At 37.6% G+C, this 23,120-nt stretch overlaps 2 protein-coding genes across 4 annotated transcripts in view; one reads left to right on the plus strand and one right to left on the minus strand.

Annotated features, from left to right (window-relative positions):
• Positions 1–6,474, plus strand: part of LRRTM3 (leucine rich repeat transmembrane neuronal 3) — an 84,162-nt gene extending 77,688 nt beyond the window's left edge. The window contains exon 2 of the mRNA XM_054382675.1: positions 6,265–6,474. Coding sequence (XP_054238650.1) covers positions 6,265–6,474 — 210 coding nt within the window. The remainder of the gene's footprint in view (positions 1–6,264) is intronic.
• Positions 1–23,120, minus strand: part of CTNNA3 (catenin alpha 3) — a 409,043-nt gene that overhangs the window by 293,576 nt on the left and 92,347 nt on the right. The gene's annotated exons all lie outside the window — the stretch shown is intronic.

A 23,120-nucleotide genomic window follows, 5' to 3' on the forward strand; every position in this document is an offset into this window, starting at 1 on the left:
TGTGATGCACTTCAAACATTTCAAGACCTACATGGGTTACTGGAAGAAAACAGGAAGCACAAAGGAGCAGAGTGTCTGCAAGGCTACTGCCTGAGGTGCATGTTTCAATGATTTTCTCCATTCAGAACATAAAGTAGTTTCTAATGCAAGTCCAAAGGTGCATGGACTAGCTATAGTCCAGCAACTCTGGAACAAGGCTTTTTGGATTACAGTCATATATAGCATTTTCTCTGCATATTACAGCAACAGAAAACAAAGAAACAACCAAGTTAATACAGCCCTTTTGGGCAAATAACGTTAGAATGTTCTGAAAGGTCTGTGGCAAAACATGGGCAAGGCATTACAATTCCCTGCAAAGTTGCATATCAAAACAAAAGGTCACCTATGGAGGACTGCATGGAAAAGATGACAAACTGAGAAACTGCATATAGCCTCCACCATGCAAGGTAGTTTTGTCTACAGGAGTCAGCTCTCAGAGCAGCCATTTCAGTGGAATGAGCTTGGGGTAGGCCGGAGGAGAGAACCAGTGGGTTAGCAGAGCAATGGAGTCACTAGAGAGCAAAAGGCAGATGCAGAAGTCATCAGGCACTGTGTGAAGTAAAGGCACACAGAAAAGAAAAGCAGAAAACAAGACAGGAAATATCAGATGAGAAATATGGAAAAACAGAACAGAGAGTGACAGGAAAACAGGTGACCTGTCTAATCATGCTAAAGAGAACAGTAGAATTAAGTTTGGAGAAGGCAAGCTGGGAAAATCAGAGGGGGCTGAGAAAAGAGAGGTAGCAAAAACAAGTCACAACTTGATAAGTGATTTGCAACTAAGAAAGCTTGTGGGGAACACAGGTATTTAGAGAAGAATCAGAGAGATCCCAGTAATATTGGCTGGTAAAAATGAATAAAATGGCTTCAGTGATGCTTTGCTGAACAACATTCAGTTGTGAGGCTAACAGATACAGGAAATGAGAGAAACTAGGATTTTGGGTGGTCCCAAACGAAGACAGAAGCTGCCTTCACTTATAATTCAAAGCCTGAATTCAGGTTGCTAAAATTAATGAAAGCTAATTTAAATAAGATATCTTAACTACATTAATTATAATTTATTCTAATGTATTCTCTCCCTTACAAACCAAAGGTATTTTACTCCTTCTAAGCATTTTTCTGTTCTACATGCATAGTACTACTCAAAATTTAACCTCCAATAAATTTAAATTATATGGCAAATACATCAAAAGACAAACCAAGGAATGGTAAAGTATCAGCTTTGTTTTGAGGTTAATTTGAAGTTACAGGATTCTTCACAGTGCTCATGAATAAAGCATTTCACTTTGACTCATGCCAATAAAATCTTCATGGTTCCTTGCTATATATTACAAGGATTTGTTCCCTTTTTTATTTAACTGAAGCCAATAGCAACATTTTACTGACTTCTATATGAAATAGATGTAATTCTCATACGTTGAGCATATGCTGATATATCACATTCCCATGGCTATGTTGTAATGACAATCCTATATGCTTTTCATTTCAGAATGTTCTATCACAACTCCATCAGTTCTACTGCTTCATCCTTCAGCTCAATTTATTCCCCTACTTCAGTTCAGTAGTTTACTTCTTTTCATCCCTCCTGTTTTTCAGCTCCTTATCTCCCAAGTCCATGGACAATATTCCTTTACCCTATCATATTTTCCCATGGCTGCATTTTAAAGTAATTTCAGATCTGTGGCTATGCCCTTATGCCTTCAGTTTCCAAGCTCTCATTTCCAGGATTCTGTGGCTGAGTTTCAAAATCTCCCAGGAGGTCTGAACATCCCATGCCCATTAAATTTAACAAAATACCAGAAACCTTAGTCTGAAAATACTGACTCTCATTCTAAATACAACAAATTCAGAAAAAGAACTACAATTCTGTTTCTTATGAAAGCCAAGGCATGGTCACACCATCAGATAAAAAGACAGCCACAACATCAGAAGCTTAATAAACACTGCATGCCATTGCTAGAACACTATTCCTATCTTTGCTGACTGCCAAGATACTCATCTGTAGATTGGAAACATTCCCCATCACAACCAGTTTACATCTGTTTAGTAGTGAATACACTTCTGCAGTCTGGATAAAATAACCTGTTTCCTGTAGATCTCTGTAATTGCTAGGGAGAATTCAGAGCCAAATTCTCAAACACACTAAAGAAAACCCCAAACTAAACCAAAACAAAAAACCCAAACAAAAAAAACACCCACACTTTTTTCTTCAGTCTGTGCTAACTTTTCAACTGCCAGTGAGGATCAAAACAGAAATGCAAAAACATCAACAGCCCAAACACTGGATAAAATTGCTGTCAGGAGTGGACAGAATTATTTCTTAAATGTTTACTTTGCTATAGGGTTTTGCAAATACAACTTTTTAGGTACATTTTCTGTGTAAAACAAGCCTGGAGTTTAAGACTTCCTTACTGATAAGACACAGGGTTGCTGGAACTTCCCCCTCCACACACACTGTACAAAAATGTAATGTTATGCAATGAAATTCAGTTTCCAGGACAGGTGCTTCCTGGAATAGTAACTGCCATTTTAAGGCTTCTGAACTGTAAATCTGAGATTAAACTGATGCTTTTGGGATGTTCATCTGAACCTCAACTGCAAACAACAAAGTTCTCACCTCACTGGTAATTAAACAGTGCAGTTTTTTTCACTCTAGAGCTGCTGTCAATGGGATGAGAGCCATCATTACAAATGCTGTATCATTATTTATTGGAATTAAAAAAAAAAAATCAAACAACAGGAGGTTTATAGAGATAGAACTTTTACTGAGACATATGCCACTATCTGTAGGAAAACAGAAAGGAAAAATGCAAAAGAGGAAACACAAACAGGGATGTCTAATTACCATGCCACGAGAATTGACATCTCTGTTCCAAGACTGTAACTTGAGAAGCCCGAAGTGATTCAGCACACCCACACAGCAACAAAGCAGCAGTCCGTGGACGGTAGGAACTGCAGTGACCAAGTTTTCTTCCACAAATACTTACACTAAAAATGTAACACTGCAGATGGACAGATCCTGACCATTCTAAAAAACAGACAGAAGGAGACACACTTAAGGAGGCAAAAGAGAAAAGGAGTAGGTCACAAGAAACCCTCTGGGAGATTTTGTAACAGGTCTCAATACCACTAATTTCCTAAAAGGTGTGGAGTTTGCATTCTACAGAAATGACTTGGTTACAAGAGAACCAGTGCAGATTCTTCTGAAAAGTGGCATCATTCCTGGTCCACATTCACCTACAATAGGGTATGGTTTTCAACACAATTTCATACATCAGAAAACAGCAGTGTTTCCTGAAACAAGCAGTTTGTTTTGTTTTGTTTTTCAGAAGGGAAGCTTTACCAGGTTAAGGAAAACATCATTCATCCAAAAGTTATTCTGTTTCTCTAGTCTCAGCTAGAGAACACTTAGGCCTGTATGTATATACGTGAAAGAATGCAGGTGTGTAGTTGTCTACATTTCTCTTTGCTTAAATCACCTCACACTGCTGACCTGTAGAGCTGCTTTACTGCAAGTCTCCATGTCATCACCAGAAAGAATTTAGAACAAGTCCATAACCAGCTTGCTTCTGACTATACGTCTGAAGCTCTTAAAGTGATTCTTTCCTCCCAACTTCTATTCTGATGTTGCTGAAAACAGAATACAATCAAATGTCAGCAATTTAGATACACTACATGAAAAATACCGGGAAAAAAAGGCCACTGAAATGATGCCTAGGCATGATGATCCTAACACACACACTTTTTCCAGTCCAACATACATCTAACAAATTTTCTTCATAGATATACACAAGCCTCAGCTCTTGTTCTGTGCAGAGACAACCCATGTCAACCCATTATCTTCTATTTTGGTAGATGAGGCACTACCTATTTCTTCACTGACTACTGCAACCAAAATGTGGCCAACAGCACATTAGACACCAAATTGTACATCATTTTGTATGATCAGAAGTATGGACAGGCTTTAGTGATTTAAGGCCATTCACCACTTTCTGCTTTTGTACAAAAAAGGCAACACAAATACAACTAAATTAGGTGAATGGGCAGATAAAAAGTAAGTACCAGCACATCTACAGGGTTTCCTGCACAGCCATTTTTGCTTTTAGTGCACTCTTTGGGACATCTCATGCCTTCTAGCCTCACTGCTAAGGTAGTTCACTCAGCAAGAAATTCCCTGTATCTCTCAGACAACAAAACATGAATGGAGATGGAAGTGGCTTTGCTTACATCCCATCTCCAGAATTTATGGCTAGGTATGGAGACGACTTGGGATGATTTTACCCTAGAGTACCATGGGAACAGAAGGCACAGTCAACATGGGAGGGAGGGGATCAGTCTTTGGCTTAAGAATTTTGTTGGATGTATTAAAATTTCTACTTGAGGAGATAACTTACGGGGCAGGATTCTGTTTGTGACCATAGTAATGCTAAGGACATAACACAGCACTGTAGCCCTTCCACCGTCATGAGAGCAAAGCTGCAGGAGACAGTACAGGTTCATTGCATTGTGGCCTACAAAAGGAATCCATGATTAGAGTGACACGATCCAATATTGTGCTGCATTCATGCAATAGGTTAGGAAATACAATTTGATTTGTAAAAGGAAATGTTCCATAGTTTAAGAAAACATACTGTTAGTATTTATGAAGGAGAAGAAATATGGAGCTTTGCTTCTTATTGTATGTATTTAAAATGCAGTAGATGCTCCTCAGGTAAAGTCTTTCCATTAGTTTCAGAAAGCCTGAGGTGTTCATCCAGAGTTTCATTATGAAGAAAAACACATTCAAAGTGCCTACACGAAAAATGCAGAGACCTCACCAATTTTTCTGAGTGAAGAGATAGAGATTACCAGTCACCTGTGATACAGTGTGGTCTCTTGAATCTTAAATCTTTCAAATACAATAGTCAGGACAGGAAAAGATACATTCCACTGGTTTTCTCATTCTATCCTATAGAGGTATAGTTCTGTCCCAAGTTTAATTGATACTATTCCAATTCAGACAGTTCCACATGACATGCTACATCCATCCAGCCTCTATGCTGAATGTTACTTAGCTCTTCATGAACTATTCATATCTCACATGGAGGTAGAAGAGTCATGCATTTCCATTTTTTGAGTGTATCTTCATGTTTAAACTAGCAGAATGGCATATGAGCAGTGTTTACAATGGGATCTCCAACATGCTGTCATGAACGTGTAGAGGTACAGGCAGGACATCAAAAACGCATCAACCAGTTGAGATAATGGGAAACAGGGGGTGGGAATAGGGAGGGGGATGGTATTATTTCATATTTCAAATTAAAATTATTTTATATATCACTTGTCCCTTACTTAGGTTTTTTTACATTTGAGTCAGTTTACACAACAGCAATAGCACAACAAAACTCATAAGCAAAGGATTTTCTCTTTAGTTTTACAATGGACTGGAAATATTATTTTTAAGTATTTTGATGCCATTACAATATAGTCACCCTTTTTATCCTTCATTTCTCTTAATATATATAAAAATAAATATATACAATTCAAAATCTGTATTCATTTCACCACTGATTCTATAGTGTATAATAAAAAATTGTATGCTGAGGTATGTTCAAAATCCCCAGGTTTTAAAAAAATAAATTAATAACTTTTCAGTCTAAAGTATTTTAATCGAACCTGGAGTAGTGAAGCTTCCAGAGCTACCACAGCATGATAGTGGATGAATCTATCATGCTCAATATTTACTGAAAGCTGCTAGATTCAAGTAGAGGCATATACTATATAATAGAAAATGTGTCATCTGTGAACCTTTCCCAGCAAACCAAAGGTATCATACCCACTGATATGTTCAAGCAAGATCCACTAACCATTCCTGAACTTGAAACGCCATTTAAAGTTCATTTGAAATATTCCATATATCCCAAACTGAGTCACTCCTCTTTCTCCTCCTCTCCTCCCTATCACATCTTAATCCTCCCAAACACATTCAAGCACACACCTAGTCCTGAACCACAAGATCAAAGGTGGTAGTGATTAGGCTTACAACACCCTAGTACAGAGCAGGGTTTGGGTGAAGTGGAGGGGGTAGAGGGCAGAGAGAATGAAGAGGTATTTTACATGCAGCATTATACTTGGCATTAGCCAATATCTTCAGACAGTCTGTTTCTTCACCATCAAATTCAGGCAAGCACAATTTGCTTATGTCATTTGGTAACTGGCTGATTTTCATTTTTGTTTTTCCCCCAGATACCGCTGTCTATGAATGTGTCAACATTTCTTGCCTATGACCAGCCCACGATAAGTTACTGTGGAGTGCATCATGAACTGCTTGCTCACAAGCCCTATGACTCAAATAACCAGGAAGAAACTATGGAAACACACCTAGAGACTGATCTGGATCTGAGCACAATAACAACAGCGGCGCGAATCAAGGAACACAGTCAGCATCTGGCTTAACTGGTCTTTTTGTTGTTGTTGTTGTTGCAGGGGTGTGTGTGGTTTTTTTCCTGTAACAGAGGCTGCAACCAAATTCTATGTAAAATTATGGACAGAAGTGAGAGGACATATTATGGATTCTTGGGTTAAAATTAAAAACAAAATCACAAAGAGTAATTGTTTCAAGTCTACAATTTATAATTAGTTACATTGTGCAGTATTTTTTTGACTTCACAGTATGACCCTTAAGGTGAATCTTTTTCAAAACCCATCCTACCTAGCTGTATAAACTGTACAGATGTATTTTTCATATTTTAAAGTTTCAATTACCAAGAACAGCTGGTATGTACAGTACCATGATTAAATTACATCTTACAAGTTTCAGTCTCTAAAGCTTAAAATTAACAAAAAATATTTCTTGTGTTATTAAATTACTGGTTTTTGTAGGGGTTATTTTATTACCACTTTTGTGCCCAGAAAACATTAATCTAAAATTCTGTCCTTTGCAGAATATGCACCATTTTTACTGTGTTTAATGTGTAGAATTTTATCTACTGCTTCCAGAAGTAATGCATCAGTCAAAAGGAGAGTTTATCATTCAGATTAATAAATCTTTGAAATACATAGCTAACTTTTCTTGCAAATGAAAATCAAAACATCTCTCCTCCAACTTACCTGTTGCCTTGAAATACAGCCTGATTTCTAAATCAGAGAAGTCTGTCAGTCAACATGTATTTTAACAGTAAGGTTTATGTATGCAACTGTTAGCCGCACTGATGAAGTTTTGTAAAGTCTCACTGTTCTGCAAGACAACGGGGACAGGAGACCTCAACAGGCAGCTGTCTTTACCAGCTCTGCAACTATTGCCTGGCAAATCAGGCATTTGTATTCCTACTTAAAGACAAATGGGCCCAAAGCCTACTTCTGTCAAAGACAGCTGCCGACAAAAGTGGCAACAGAAACAAGCCCTTAAGAGTTATACTTCTCCTAGAATAGAAAATGTTATTCAAAAGTAGGAAATCCATGCTTTCCTGAAAAATACAGTAATTTGGACCAAATGGTAAAGGTTAATAGTCCTTCAACATTATGATACATCAATCTAAGGAAAAAAACCCAAAACCTCTCAGTATTTTTTTTAAGAAGTAGTATTAAGTCTCTAACTATTACTACATTGCTTATTTGCCTATCATTTAACATCTGGATTGAGGCATTCTCATAGCCCCATCCTTCAGTTTCAAATCTTTGAGATGTCTTAATACTGTATGAGAATAACTTTTACAATATTCTCCTGATGTTGTAATCATAAATGATTACTGAAATCAGAGCCACATTTTGTCATGCTGACTCGGTGAAATATAGAAAGGAACACAAGTCTTCAAAAATATAAGAGAAAAAAAAGTTTCATATGGTGAAGCAATTTTTTATAATAAAGAGAACTTCTATAACCACAAATATATTTTTTCTGAATGTTTATCCCACCATGTTTTCTTGTAGCTTCAAAGCAGAAGATGGAAATTTGAAATTACAGCTCAACTGTTTGTACAAGATATAAAGCAAATATTATAAAAAACAGCTTCAAAATCTTGTTACCAAATGAATCTGCATTCACTATCTTTTAAGTGGAAACAGTGTCAAAACAGAATACATTGTATTGCTTATTTATCTAGCATCTTAGATTTTGTAACACATTTTGCATAAATTATTGCTACTCAAAACATTATTTGCCTTTTTAAGATTCATCTTAAACCTCCACACTTATTTTTTTATTGCATGGTTTCTTGAATTTCTGGTCCTCTGTTTGTGCTGGGAATTTTCCTATGCACAGCTTGAAAATATTTTTTTTTCAAATCATAAAATGAAACAACAAATGCAGGTGTCAATCTAGACCATTTATACTGCAGGAAGAAGACAATTGCTTCATTTCAAAGTTTTTAATGGTAGGCATTCTGGTCAGAATAGAAAGCCTGAGCTGTTAGGATCAAACACCATACTCCCCAAATATTATCTCAGTTATTCTTACTATGTCCTTCCTATCCTTTTTCTTGCCCCACTGTCCTCCAGTATTTATGGTGCATGAAGACAGTTCTGATGCAGTTACTGAAAATGCACAAATGTTCAAAGGTTCCATGTACTCGTTTATGAAGAACAATACAACATGAACATTTTCAATGTTAAACTAATCAACTGAGGATAAGAAACAGGATAAAATAATTTCTTATGCTAAGAGACACAAAATCTTTTTGCCATGTCTGGTTACACAAGCACAACCAGGTATACATGGATGTACACACAATGTTTCTCCTCTGGCTTCTTTACTTTGAAAAGGAAGCATCCATTAATGCATCTGGCATCTCTCGGACCTCTCCTGAAAGACCAACATTTCACAGACAAATGGTAGAATGGCACGGTCACAAATGCAGTGGCATACTATAATCAACCTCCTAGGCACCTTCAGTGCCAAGCTCTCTGTAACCCCAACATGCCAGCCCAGTGCTCCGAGAGACAGAAGCAGCATCCCAGGGCCCAAAACAGCAGTGGAGGACATCCACCCCAAATCTGGAGTGTGTAAACAAATGGTTCCATACATGTTACTGGATACCACCTTTTCAAGGGACTACATCAACCCAAAATCTGCCGTTCTTAATGGGATGGATGTCTTCAAGAAAACTAGATGGCAGGTAGGCATCTTCCCTAAAAAATCCTTACCACAAAAAGAATCTAGGTTAAGATAACCCCAAATAAGGACTCCCTCCTAAGGTCCTGTGTTAGTTACTGCTAACTGCTCCTAAGCAGTTACATCTGCTTTCCACAGAAAACTGACAGCTGTATACTGACCCAGAGAGCACAGACACAGTAACTGCTCTAGTTACATGGGCAATCCATAAAAACTACCACCTAATAAAGCCCCAGTCTTCTAAGCTACAAGTTCAGAAAAGCAGCCTATGGGCTCAATATTTACTTACAGAGGGATGCTTTCATATATTTTCCTTTACAGTAAGATACATAAACCAAAACCAGACACAGTTAATAGCATCCATCTCACTCTTACAGTTAAGTGACACCACCATAACCTGATACATAATTTTAAAAAGAAAAAAGCTGGATGAATTAATTATGTTTGCAAAATACAAACTGATAGAGAGCATAACCTCTATCAGTAAAAAAAACCAGACAATTTTAAAAATAAATCTAGCTACAAGCAGCAATTCACAGCATCCATCAGTGGATCATGCTTGTACTGCAATTTACAGGGCTCAAAATGCCATTAGGAAAGGCAACACAAGCATCTGAATGGAAATCCTATCTAAAGGAGGAAGATTAATGATTTATCCGACAAATTACTCTATCTGTCTCAAGACAGCATATAAAAAATGAACAAACACAAAAATAACATCTATAGAAGAAAGCAAATGACTGCTTCAATTAAAAAGTGGCCAAAAGTTGCAATATAGGGCATGGTACAAACTATTCACAAGCGATCTGAGAGCTACCACTAACAAAAATAAATAAAAATAAATATACATACAGAGTTTTCAGAGAGACATTGCAAACACCAGGCTTCTTTTGTCAACAAACAGAAAAGTACTAGCCTCAGAAGTTACGCACTAGCACTTTACTCAGCCACTCAATTTCTCCCTTGATTTCTGAAGGCATTTTTTTTATCCTCTACTTTTACTTCCTATCCTTAGACTGGATGACAGAAATTGGAGAAAACGTAACATGAATAGGAAAAAAAAACCCAACCAAACTGCCAAGTACAATACCAGTGACTACAAAAATAAATGCAGGATTCTAGTATCAATGGAACAGCAATAAATTCTGGAAATTGCATCATAACCAATGCAGGCACTCCAAGATAGTTCATGAAAACAAATTACATGATCATTTGCAGTGTGAAATATGGGCAGTTGTGTTTAGTTCCCAGCTGGTCTAGCAGAAATAATCTGTTGAACAGATAAGAAAGAACAGTTCAACTAATGTTGCCTAGCCCGATCCTCCTCTCCTGAGGGAAAGATCTTTTTGCTCCAGACTTTTTTCATGGGTCTCAGGGTCTTGGTCTTCCTGAAGGCAAATCTTACCAGTAAAGGCATAAAACTCTTTAAATGAATATATTACTTGCTCTACTAGATCAGAACATAGGTACATCTAAGACTTGATAACTTGAGCACCAGATGAAAGATGAAATTCAAAGAATGAGGCAAGCACACAGCAGCACTTCCTCATGACATCCCTATAGTTCCCATGATTCATAGGTTAGAGATTTACCAAGCCAAATGTGATGCCTAAATAGTCCTTCTTTGAATGTATAGAGGGATTCTTTGAAGCAATATAAATTTGTAACATTCACAAGTCCTGCAGAAAGCAAATTTACAAACAAGAAAAGCTGCCTCTTTGTTCTAGTAGAAATGAATGATAGCGTAGTGTAACAATAACACTTTTCACTCTTGTTTTTTACACAGAAATATAATTACCATGTAATTAATGATGACAGAGTGATGGCTTTCAGTTAGCTTGAATAACATGTATCCAGTCATCTAAAGTATATATATTATCTGAAATCCTGTAGATTTAGTTACTAGATTTCCCTGAAGGTGGGTCTTAAGTTCAAAATGGTCCTAAGTTCATTACAATGGTAAACAAAAATATCCCTGTTTGTCACAAAGCATTGCAAAATGCTCTCCAACATAGAAAGACACAAATTAACCTCTTATTAAATGCACATTTGATTGTATGATCCGTATTTAAAACCAGGTGCTCAGTAAGTTCCTTTAAAAAAAAAATTAACATTAAAAATCTACTGTTGAAGTGAATGAATAGTCCTGTTATAAAATAACCAGGCCAAACTCCACTTTCCTGCTTTACCTAATTATAAAATCTGATTAATTTTAATTATAAAGTTTCAGAATAAATCAACATGAACATCATCAGAGTTCATGATTAATGTTATTTTAATGAACACCTAAGGAATTAACATTTTGCCACTAGGACCTTGCCAAGATATTTTATGTAAACTGAAGTGCTGCGTGTACAACTGTGAAAATCCCACATGGCAGGGAACTTACATTCTACTTCATCAACATCAATTTTGCATGTAAATAACTAATTGTTAAAATTGTCTCTTTAGATTGTTGAGTACAGAGAAGCACCTGCTGTGTAACAACAAATGAGCCTGCAATATGGAACTCATTCTACTGAGTCCTGTTGCGTTAAAGCTCTAATACATTCATAAGAGTGCACACTTCCAAGTGTCACCACTCTAGCCATGACCCATGTAACAAGCATAATACACAAGTGAGTGTTAATTAATGTTGCATTAGTATGGAGTTTCTTTGGATTAAAATGAATGCTTGGTGATTGCTTTGGCCAACTGAGGTAAACAGGATGGATGTTATGGTAATAAACACTAAAGAGATTAAAAGTGTTTGCCAGCCTTCCTAGAGAACTTTGCACTTTGGATTCCACAAGAAATAAGACTTTTATGGTGGATGCAATTCAGCAATAGCTCTGTCTACAATCTAATCAGAAAATCACTACACCAATGAAATATCTCTCAAAGTCAAATAATTTAAACATGGTATCTACTAATTCTGTGCTTCTTACAGAATGAAAACTCATCATCTAGGGACGAGAATACTCATTAAAAGAAAATGTGTCCCTCCATCAGTGTGCACATCAATAACTTCAGGTACAGAAAGCCATTAACTGAAACATTCATACTGAATACATTTTGTTGTCAAATATTCTTTCAAAAGATATAATGAATTGATTAGTTTTTCTAGTAATGATAATGCACCTTCCTTTTATCTCTTGCTGTTGGTAACCTGTTCTTTTAAAGAGCCTGTAAACTCACATAATTAGTCTAGACTTCACTATCCAAAAAAAAAAAAAAATCACAACCAAGGGCTTTTACTTCAGTGTTCCACTGTAGCATTATTCAGACAGTTCCTATTTTTTTCCTCCTTACACTTCTGCAACTTGCCTTTCTCCAAGTTCAAACTGTCACTATTGAGAATGACAGAAAGAAAATAAAACAACAAAAACCTACTCAGGCTGAGTTACTGAAGGGAAAAAACCCACCATGTTAAATGCCTTTCAGGTGTCTCCTGAGCTGAACATCCTATGCTAATGCTATAACGTGCTAATAAAACCCAACATTGTTTAGATTCTAGCACCACAGAAGGCGCTGTTAAGTTTGGGGTTTGTTCTTGTTTTAATTCTTTAAACCTTAAAGCCTTGAATACCTATGATTAGGAGATGCCACTAGAAACTATCCTAATTCTGCTTTCATCAAGTGATTACAACATAAACTCTAACAGTGGAACTGGGAGGGGTGAACATGATATCCTCGCCATCTCAAAGCCAAACAGCTTATACTATGATAGATTCTTCTCCACCAACCTGAATCCATGATTAACTCTTTTTACTCTCAGATTATTTTTCTTTATGACTAACTTAATTTCTGCTTGTAATTGTTGGAGGTCTGCACCCAAAAAGGCCATAGCCACCTTGAAAAATGCCCTACAGATTAGTATTGACTGAAAAGCTTATGATGTTTTAAGACATCCAACACTTGAGCTCCGAAATGACGGATGCACTGCTTGTGAAGATGACCAATACATTATTTTTTTAATTACATACTTAAAGAGACTAGCTCAGAAGGTTTTGGAAGCAAATGAAGCTATATTTACAAGCAAACTGCAATCCAGAAATATGAAATGCAATGAATATGCACAAAATATTCAATATATATACAATACATATATATACACACAATTTATAAATAACACAGAAACTCCTCGGACCCCCCTGGATGGATCCAGAGGACACGTTCACCTCCTCCCCCACTCCCTCCCTCCTTCCCATTACCTCACACAGTAGTCAAAACAGAGATACTCCTGGCAAGGCCACAAGGAGAGAGAGAAGTTGCAAGCAGAAGCGACAGAAAAGGGAAAGAACTGTTTATGACTCTGCTCTATATCCCATTAGCAATCCAATTAATTACATAAACCTCGACATTATTTTTCCTTTTGCATCCAATGGTAACTTATTTTACTTTCAGTCTTTGCAGTCAGGATCTAGGCTAAAGATCCCCTTTCAAACTGTAACAATTTCTTTGAATAACTTGTGAATCTACAAATACACTCACTGAAGATACCTGGATTCCAAGCAGGTGTAAAGATCTTCCTCTGTTCTCCAATGCAGAATCAACCCCATGGTTTAAATTTAAAGTGACAGCTGTCAGTCTCTTCTCCCTTATTCATAAGCACTGGTACTTGTACATTCTTTTCTTCACTATCTACATGTATTTTGCCTCAAGATTTTTGAAACTCCACCTTTTCTTCAGCAAATAAATGAAGCAATCCGTGGAAATTAAGAACTGATTTCACATCATTTGTTGCTAATACCATAAAAATACAACAGTTACTGAAATCAAACGTTCACACTGCTAGCTAAAACTTTAAGTAGTTTAAATGCAGATACAAGTCAGCGTTACTCCTGAGATGGGATGTAAAAGGAGACAAAAACATCACAGATGCAACTAAGTTATGCTGCAGGAAGAAAAGAAATACATTCTAAAAAAGTATATGGAGCTAGAATAGAAGACATTTAAGGGTCGATTTCTAAAAGGAGGTACGTTCTAATACGCCACTGAAAATAGGAGATGAGAAGGATTAAATTTAAGTATGGACTGAATACACATGGGCAAACAACACGATAATGAAAAAGGCTTCTAATTCCACCTAAACTAAACCCATTTTACTTTCATTTTCTTTAGTACTCATTGCTTCTGTATCTCTGAGTAATCAGTAAGATAGTATCCAAATGTACATGATTAAGAGGAATAAAGAAAGCTGTCCTTGTATATATGAACTGTATACACTGACCACAGAGAAAAAGAAGACAAGAGCCACATATGCAAACATTTAAATATCCATTCTCTAACTGCTCAGGAAGGCAAATAAATGAGGCTCCACATTAGAGCCTCAACGACATGCTTTTTTGTTAAAAATAACTTACTGCTAATGACCTGTTTCACCTAAGAGGACTTCAGGGAAACCAAGAGAAATCAAAAAATAAATCAAAGAGACTTACTAAAAATTTAAAAAGAAGCAATAATATGCATAAGGACACTAAAAAACATTCATATGAAAATTAAATCAGTTAGGGCAATGAGGACACACAATGCTGCCTATCAAAGGTATAGATCTGCTGTACTTGAGTAACATCCATTAACATCCAAGTTTTCATCACTCTCAATGGTTATGGTAACTTTGGAAAAGAAGGAAAAAACTAAGCAAGCATTAGAAAAGGAAAATGTTTAATATACATATTGTAGCATCACCTATGCTGCAATGTTACTAACTTGTTTATAAGTTTACTGTCAGACTGAAGAGATAAACAAACCAAAAATTAAGAATGGGCTAATCACCAATAACAACTCTTGAGATCCTTACAGTCATTTCTCATACAAAGTCAGCATCTCCATTAAAGTTGTTCAAAGTAAACCAAAATGACCCTTGTCCTACACCATAACCCTTAGGACAAAGGTAGCAAAAATAGGTGATAACGATGTGATATTATGTCAGAAGGATAAGATAGTAACACAGTATTTGTCTTAAGACAACACTATCTAAATTACTGTTATCTTTTCAGCTTGAATACTTCATTCCGTATTCTTCATTCTGTATACTTCATTCTTGACTTCATGAGTCAAGACACAGCCATTCTTTTTCTGCTGACAAAAAGGGCTTTTCCTTTTCAGCAATAACTCACAAAAGAATTAGTATCAAAACATGCATTTTTTCACCTTTAGTAAAGGCACATCAAAGATCGTAACATACTGTGCTCCCCAAATTCTTATAAAAATAAGGTTTGCAACCACATATACTTGATTTAAAGATAACAAAGCAGGTTTTGCGGGCTGCAAAACCTAATATATCTTTTCTGATTTCTTTTGGGGTGGTGGGAAAAAGGTAATTGTTGGAGGAAAAGATGATAGATTACATTTGCCTGTGAGTAGTAAGACTTCCTACAAGGAGAAACATCACACTCTGAAAATTATGTGCAGTTTGAGGCCAAAATAGACACACATGAGTCTAGTCCCAGTCAGAAATCTCAGCTGCCACAAAATACCAATTAAAAAAATATGTGAGGAAAACAGGATAAATCACACTATTTTTCTACATTTTTTCATTTCCTAATTTGTATTAGCTTAAACAGTAGGTCAAACTGTCATTTCTTCCTTCTGCTTTGCAGAATATCTTCCATCTTGCATCATGAATGTCAATAGGAAAAAACAAGTAATAGCCAAAACACATACATAGATTGTCAAAGCATCAAAAACACAGAACAATTCCGATTAAAAAGAGCTAGAATCAGGACAGCATTTTAATAAACATGTTGAGTATATTTTCCAAAGAATGTTTATAACACATTATAATAAACAGGAGTGCCTGGCACCAACAAAAGGCACAGTGTGAAATAGTCAACACAAGCCATACTTGCAAAAAAATTAGTAAGACCTCTTCCTTTCCTCACCTCCAGACCCCTCCCTTATTTTTACCAGACACTACACACTACTGCATTAAATTCCACTGAAGTTTTGTCATTGGCTTCAGAGGATTTGACCTTTTAAATCAGTGAGATTATTGAACTTCTAGAGAAGATACTCAGGAGTCAGCAATAAAGATGTGAATCAGTGCTTTCTGTAGCATAGTTTGATATAAGCAATAGCCAGAAACACACTAGCTAATCCCATCATTAAATACTAACTCACATCTTCTATTTCCCATACTTGAAAAAACATTTGATGAAGGTAATTCCTCCCACTGAAAAACTCAATGCATCCATCTAGTGATGGAAGAATTTTGGTCTACGTATTTTAGCATGTCACTAGGCAGTGGCTATTAGAAGCCTTCCAGAGACTACCTTCATCTTGACCAGAACCTCCTTCATCTTACCCTTAAGAGAATGAAGACACTGAATCAAAGTTTACTGCATGACGACTCTGAAAGAGTGCAAAAGCTGTCCTGCTGGATAAGAGAAGCTGAAAATCAAAAGTATTAGTCAGCTGGTCCTTCCCTTACCTATCACATACGCTGTTTTTCCTACATGCTTGTTCTCAGGCTAAGAATTTTCACTGGGAGTTTTTTGAGATGCAGTAAACTTTTAAAACTCCCTTATGATCCTTATTACCTTCTTGCTCTGAAGGCTTCTCCAAGAGATACTAGCCCCTAGCTTAGGAAACTCCAGAACTTTCTCTCAGCAGAGCACACTTAGCTGTTCTAAATAGAAGTGCCTGGTCCCTTCCTTCCAGAGAACTCCACCTGACAAAGGGCTACAGGGGCCAACTAGGAAAACAAGCAACCTTTCTCCTAGCCTCTAAGCCAAAATGGAACATACAGTAACTTTCAGTGAAGAGTGAGCAACTGAATAACAAAAATTATATTATCAACCACATCATCCCAGAACACAAAAAGTCACAGCTTGTTCATAGATCAAACGTATCAGAATAATTTCAATTTTTATTCTTTGTAGTTTTAGGAACTTCAGGCTGTTTTCTGGATTGCCTTATTCATTACTTCAGTAAAAGTTAACAAGATACTGAGTGAGAATTCATTAGCAGCTAGTCAAGTGTAAACAGTCCATCAATGATTTCCTTACTGTCAGCAATTCCAGTTCAAACTCTGGGAAAAAAATTGTGTTTTAAATTATGATAAAATTTGGTTCAACTCATAATGAAGTCATTCTTCCTTTATAACCATCAACCTCAATTAGAGAAGATTTAAAATGGAGCAGGGAAAAAAAAAAGGCTGCTTCAATCAGAGTAAATGAACAAACTACAGATTAAATGTACTGTTTTATACCTAAAGCTCCAGTGAAGATTCTGGAGGAACTGCAAAGTTCTTGCATGTCTTAGCTTTACATCATGCCTGCCCAGCAAAAAGCAAATACATAATATGGGTTGTTTTTATATTCCAGTGAGTAAAACATCTCCCAGTTATTATAAAAGGCCCACATATATCTATTACATTACTCTGATATGACAGAGTCACATCTTCAACATACCAGACTCCAGAAGAAAGCAATGTGACAGGGAGCTAGGGTAGAATAGGACCAGCTTGTTTTTTTATATGGCTGTAGCCATACATATTCTGGCTTTCTGTTTATTAGAACAGAACACAGTAGATTTAGGTTGGACATTAGGAGGAAGTTCTTCGCAATGAGGGTGGTGAAATACTGAAACAGGCTGCCGGGGATGTAGTGATTGGGGCCCCATCCCTGAAGACATTCAAGATCAGTCTTGGTGTGATCCTGGGCAGCCTGATCTAGTTAGAGGAGTTGGACAAGATGACCTTTGAGGGTCCCTTCCAACCTGGAACAATCTGTGGATCTGTGAATTTTAAGTATTATTTATTAGATTTTATATTAACACATGGAAATAATTGATTGAATGGCATAAATACATAAATTCTAGGAATACTCAGTTGGCTGGTTGCTTTTAAAAGTGCCTATCAACTTTCTTAAAAAAAAATATTCATATGAGAGAACATCTCACATATTAACATTACACGAATAAATTTGGTTGCTAAAGTTTTCATCTGGTACAGCAAAATTCCAATCTTCTATTTCTTGTACTTGAGTTCCAGTTCACAAACAGCTTACAGGACATAAAACTGTTAGGTAGATTCTAAAGTATTAAATTCAGATATATCTTTCTAATGTAGTTAAAAACCAGGTAAGGTTAAAAAAAAATCCTCTGCTGATACGGCAAGGCAAATGCCTATTAAATGTACTACTTGCATGCAAAGAGCTCATGAGGAAATAGGCTTTTAGTATGCATACAACTACTAATAGCTTCTTTTGTTTACCCAGCCTTCCCCAGACACTAGAGGTGATACTGCAAAAGGGACAGGTTATTATCCCCAGAAAACTCAGAAGTCCAGTCTTGTTGACTGCATTTACAATTACAATTCTACAGTAGTATGGGCAAAAACAAATTTGTCATAAGAAAATGCACAATGAAGACTGGGAATACTACCTTAAAAAAAACGTAAGCCTAAGCAGTCTGTTCTTCCATCCTGACTGCTCTGAAACAGCACAAATGTTCCCAGATCTGCGCAAACAGTAAGTTTGTCTAACCAGTCCCTACCTGTGTCCAAAACCAAATCTCTCCAGCCTCCCAAGACAACCTGTTGCAGTGTTTACAAACCTGTATGGCTGGTTGGTTTTGACCTGGCACTGCACAAATTTTGCCTTTTGCCAATTACATTTGTCTGTCTTGTAATACGTGGAGAATAGCTTACCAATACACAACTTAGGAAAACCTCTTCTACATTTGAAAACATTATTGTGTTCTTCATCTTTTCCTTTCTAAACAACACAACCTCAGTTAAGTCAGCTGCTGCTTCTTATGTGTTCCAATATCCCTGCTTCATTTTGTTCCCCTTATGAGACCTCACTGCCCAAAACTCCATCCTGAGCTGAGCCCAGCTGACAGGTCATTTCATCTCTAATTTGCTCCACTTCCCAGTGCCTTACAAACAGTACCATCACTAAGCCAGAAACCCTGCATCTTTATTTATACAGCTGACTTCTTCCCAAGGGGAATCATTTGCACTTGTCATTTCAACTTGCAGCTTTCAGACAATTTCTCCAAGTTGAAAAGACAAAAAAGAAAAAAGGAGGGGATGCTTTTACTGTCCTATAAAATTCTTAGAACTCTCAGCAAGGCAGAATCATTCCAATTCTCAGTAAGTCCATTCTGCATTCCCACAGCCACCTTATTAATGAAAACATGTCATATGCATAGACACGGGCCAGTCCTGCAATAGTATAAATAACAATTCCCTGGGAACATTATTTTTCAGTCACCTGTATTTTCCCTTAATGCTAACTATGCTTCTCAAGTTTGCTTACAAAAATATTCTCCTCTGTGTGAAAAACCATGTGCAAATTTACACCATGTTTACTACTCCCATTTAAGCCATTGAGCAACTACGCTGTTGAAGAACTAGGTATATTTGACAGGATGGAATTTTCAAATTCATCCTTGTTGCTTATCACCACCTTCTGATCCTGAAGACTTTTACAAAATCAACACTTAAGGATTTCCTGCATCTTCTTCCCAGTTATCCAAGTTAAGAGACTAATCTATACATTCCCTAGTTTTAAGATAAATTTTGCTTTTCTATTACTTGCACATACTCATTCCTCACTGTTTTTTACAATCAAGGCAAATAGTTCAGAAACTCCTTTCTTACTTGTTCTTCAGCCTCTTTCTGACATGTATTTCACCTTGTTTTATTAATGCCATTAAACACTTATTCCATAACCATTAACATGAAAGACTGAAGGTGGTAGAAAAATTACAGCATGTTGAATTACTGTCCCCCAATTCAGAAAAGCCTTTTACTTCTACTGGCAGATTCTACTGGTTTTAAAACACTCTATGCCACAGCTTTTTTCTGTTTGTGTTCACAACCAATGCTTGCATTCATTCACATTACATCTCTATGTTATTCTCCAGTCACTAAAAAGCTCCTGATGCAGGCAAGTAGGCCTATTTCTCTGCTTTCTGCTTCCCCAGAGGTTTGGTCTTCTGCTCTAAATAGCTTCTATTCTTGGCCTTCCTTTGAATCCTTTGTCTTTATTACAATATTTTTTTTTTAGTTAGTAAGTCTACTGTTTCTTATTTTCTCATAGTATTTGTGAATAAACTATTTCAGATTTCCACCCTCTTCTTCAGTATTAAAACTCACTAGTTACTTCTTTAACAGAGGAAAAAAAAAAAAAAAAGTCCTTGATGCCACACAAAAGTTTGGTGGAGTGTGACTCGCTGTATTAAATTTTGCAACGGAATGTTGTTACCTGAACAAAAGGAAATCACAGATACAGACAGACTGTCCACTACAGCAATAAAAGAACAGCAAAAAAACATTGAAGCTTCCACCCTGAATTAGTAGTCAAAACAAAAATCTGAAACTTCTAATGATTATTTTTTCAGCTTCGCTATTTTAATGAAGCTGTAATAACTATTTGGGTTTGTAGCAGCATTCCCCTGGCTCTGAATCTAAATAAATGCCAAGTAAATAACTGCAATATCTGACTTTTGCCAAACATCACTTTCATTCCAGGCATGGAAAAGCCAAACTATTTGGCAATGTCTGAATATACAGAAGAATGAATTGCATCACTGCCTATTCCAGCTGAATTGAGCACTCAGCTAAGTGGAAGGAAACCAAAAACTCAGATGAGAGAGGAGAAAAAAAATGCTTCAAAACTAGGATGATAAAACACTGGAACAGGCAAGCAAAGGTTTTTCATCCTTAGATATTTGACCTGACTGAACATGGCCCCAAGCAACACAATATAACTTTGTAGTGGGACCTTCTTTGAGCAAGGAGTATCAAAAGCTGTCAGATGTCACTAATAACCTAAAATATTCTACTTGCATTTTAACTAAGAGTTACAATGATTAAGTTAGTATTGAAAAGCTATAAAGTAGCAAGAAGACTTACTACTTGCTTACAATTCTATCAAATAGTTAAAATTCCAACAATGATAGAGACTAACTAGTATAGAATCAGGGTCGGAAGGGACCACAAGGATCATCTAGTTCCAATCCCCCTGGCCATGGGCAGGGACACCTCACACTACATCAGGCTGGCCAGAGCCTCATCCAGCCTGGCCTTAAACACCTCCAGGGACGGGGCCTCAACCACCTCCCTCAACAACCCATTCCAGGCTCTCACCACTCTCATGGGGAAGAACTTCCTCACGTCCAGCCTGAATCTCCACATTTCCAGCTTTATTCCATTCCCCCTAGTCCTATCACTACCTCATATCCTAAAAAGTCCCTCCCCAGCTTTCTTGTAGGCCCCCTGCAGATACTGGAAAGCCACAATAAGGTCACCTTGGAGCCTTCTGCTCTCCAGACTGAACAGCCCCAACTCTCTCAGTCTCTCCTCATAGGAGAGGTGCTCCAGCCCTCTGATCATCCTGGTGGCCCTCCTCTGGACACGTTCCAGCATGTCCATATCCTTCTTGTAATAGGGGCTCCAGAACTGGACACAGTACTCCAGGTGGGGTCTCACCAGAGCTGAGTAGAGGGGGAGAATCACCTCCCTTGACCTGCTGGCCACACTTCTCTTGATGCAGCCCAGGATCTGGTTGGCTTTCTGGGCTGCAAGTGCACATTGACAGCTCATGTTGAGCTTCTTGTTCACCAGCACCCCCAAGTCCCTCTCCTCAGGGCTGCTTTCTAGCCAGTCACTGCCCAGCCTGTATTTGTGCTTGGGATTGCCTCTTCCCAGATGCAGGACCTTGCACTTGGTCTTGTTGAACCTCCTGAGGTTGGCTTGTGCCCACCTCTCCAGCCTGTCCAGGTCCCTCTGGATGGCATCCCTTCCCTCCAGCCTGTCTGCTGCACCACACAGCTTGGTGTCGTCAGCAAACTTGCTGAGGGTGCACTCAATGCCACTGTCCATGTCACCAACAAAGATGTTGAACAAGACTGGTCCCAGGACTGAGCCCTGACGGACTCCGCTTGTCACTGGCCTCCACTGGGACATGGAGCCATTGGCAGCCACTTTTTGGGTGCAGCCATCAAGCCAGTTCTTTATCCATCTCGTGGTCCACCCATCAAACCCATGTGTCACCAGTTTGGAGATCAGAATGTGGTGCGGGACAGTGTTAAAGGCTTTGCTCAGGCCCAGGTAAATGACATCAGTTGCTCGCCCCTCATCTATAACATCTATAACATCAGAAATCAGGAATCCAGCTGACTGGGTATTCTCCACAGAAGTCTCTTCTATTGGATTTTGCCAGTTTAGCAAAAGTACAATATTCCATGGAAATAAACAAGCACAACAGATCAGACAAAATATAAGCATTTGCCTGTCAGTCCTGCAAGATGGTCTTGGAATCAAATGGTCTTGGAACCAAATTCTGTATGTTTCAGATGCACTGGTCCCAGTCTGTTCTGGTAAAAACTTGGGAGATACCTGTCCCTGATCAGTCTTGCTGCCCAAAGAATCTGTTCTTACACCTCAGACAGCCAAGTGTTTTGAGAATCACAATAGCTAAGGAGCCAAACAGCCTAAGAACCTGGCAGTCTTACCTGGGGCACATTCACATTTTGCATGTTCACCCACATGCAGCAGCACTCTGGTTTCCCAGTGGGATCCAGAATCACTATTCTCTCTCCATCTTTCGTCTCCACAGTCAGGTCACTTGGTCCACAGCTGTTCAGGACTGGACAAGTGGAAAACTGGTAATAATCTTGGCAGTATCGGTCAGCATCAACTAAGACACTTTGAAATCTTGCTGTAATGTGTGTATACCTGAACACAGAAGCACTGGCAGAATCCAGGACATTTTTAGGCCTGTTTTTCCCAAATTGGAACCAAAAAGTTTTCCAAGAACTTGAAAGCCAAAAAAATAACCTCCATTTCCTACCCAAATATAGTGAAGATCAAAAATGTCATTATGAGTTTGCCTCCTTAAAAATGGCTACAAGCTGTCATATAGCATTTCATGATTCCTTTATCTAGCCATTGTTCAGTTTTATTCGTTAATGACTTCAAAACTTTGAAAGTTTTTACCTATTTCTCTTCTCTATTATTGCAGAGTATACTGGAAACATTATCAAACCAAGCAGTTCC

This window comes from Indicator indicator, chromosome 7 (assembly GCF_027791375.1).
Source record: "Indicator indicator isolate 239-I01 chromosome 7, UM_Iind_1.1, whole genome shotgun sequence".
Classification (NCBI taxonomy): domain Eukaryota; kingdom Metazoa; phylum Chordata; class Aves; order Piciformes; family Indicatoridae; genus Indicator; species Indicator indicator.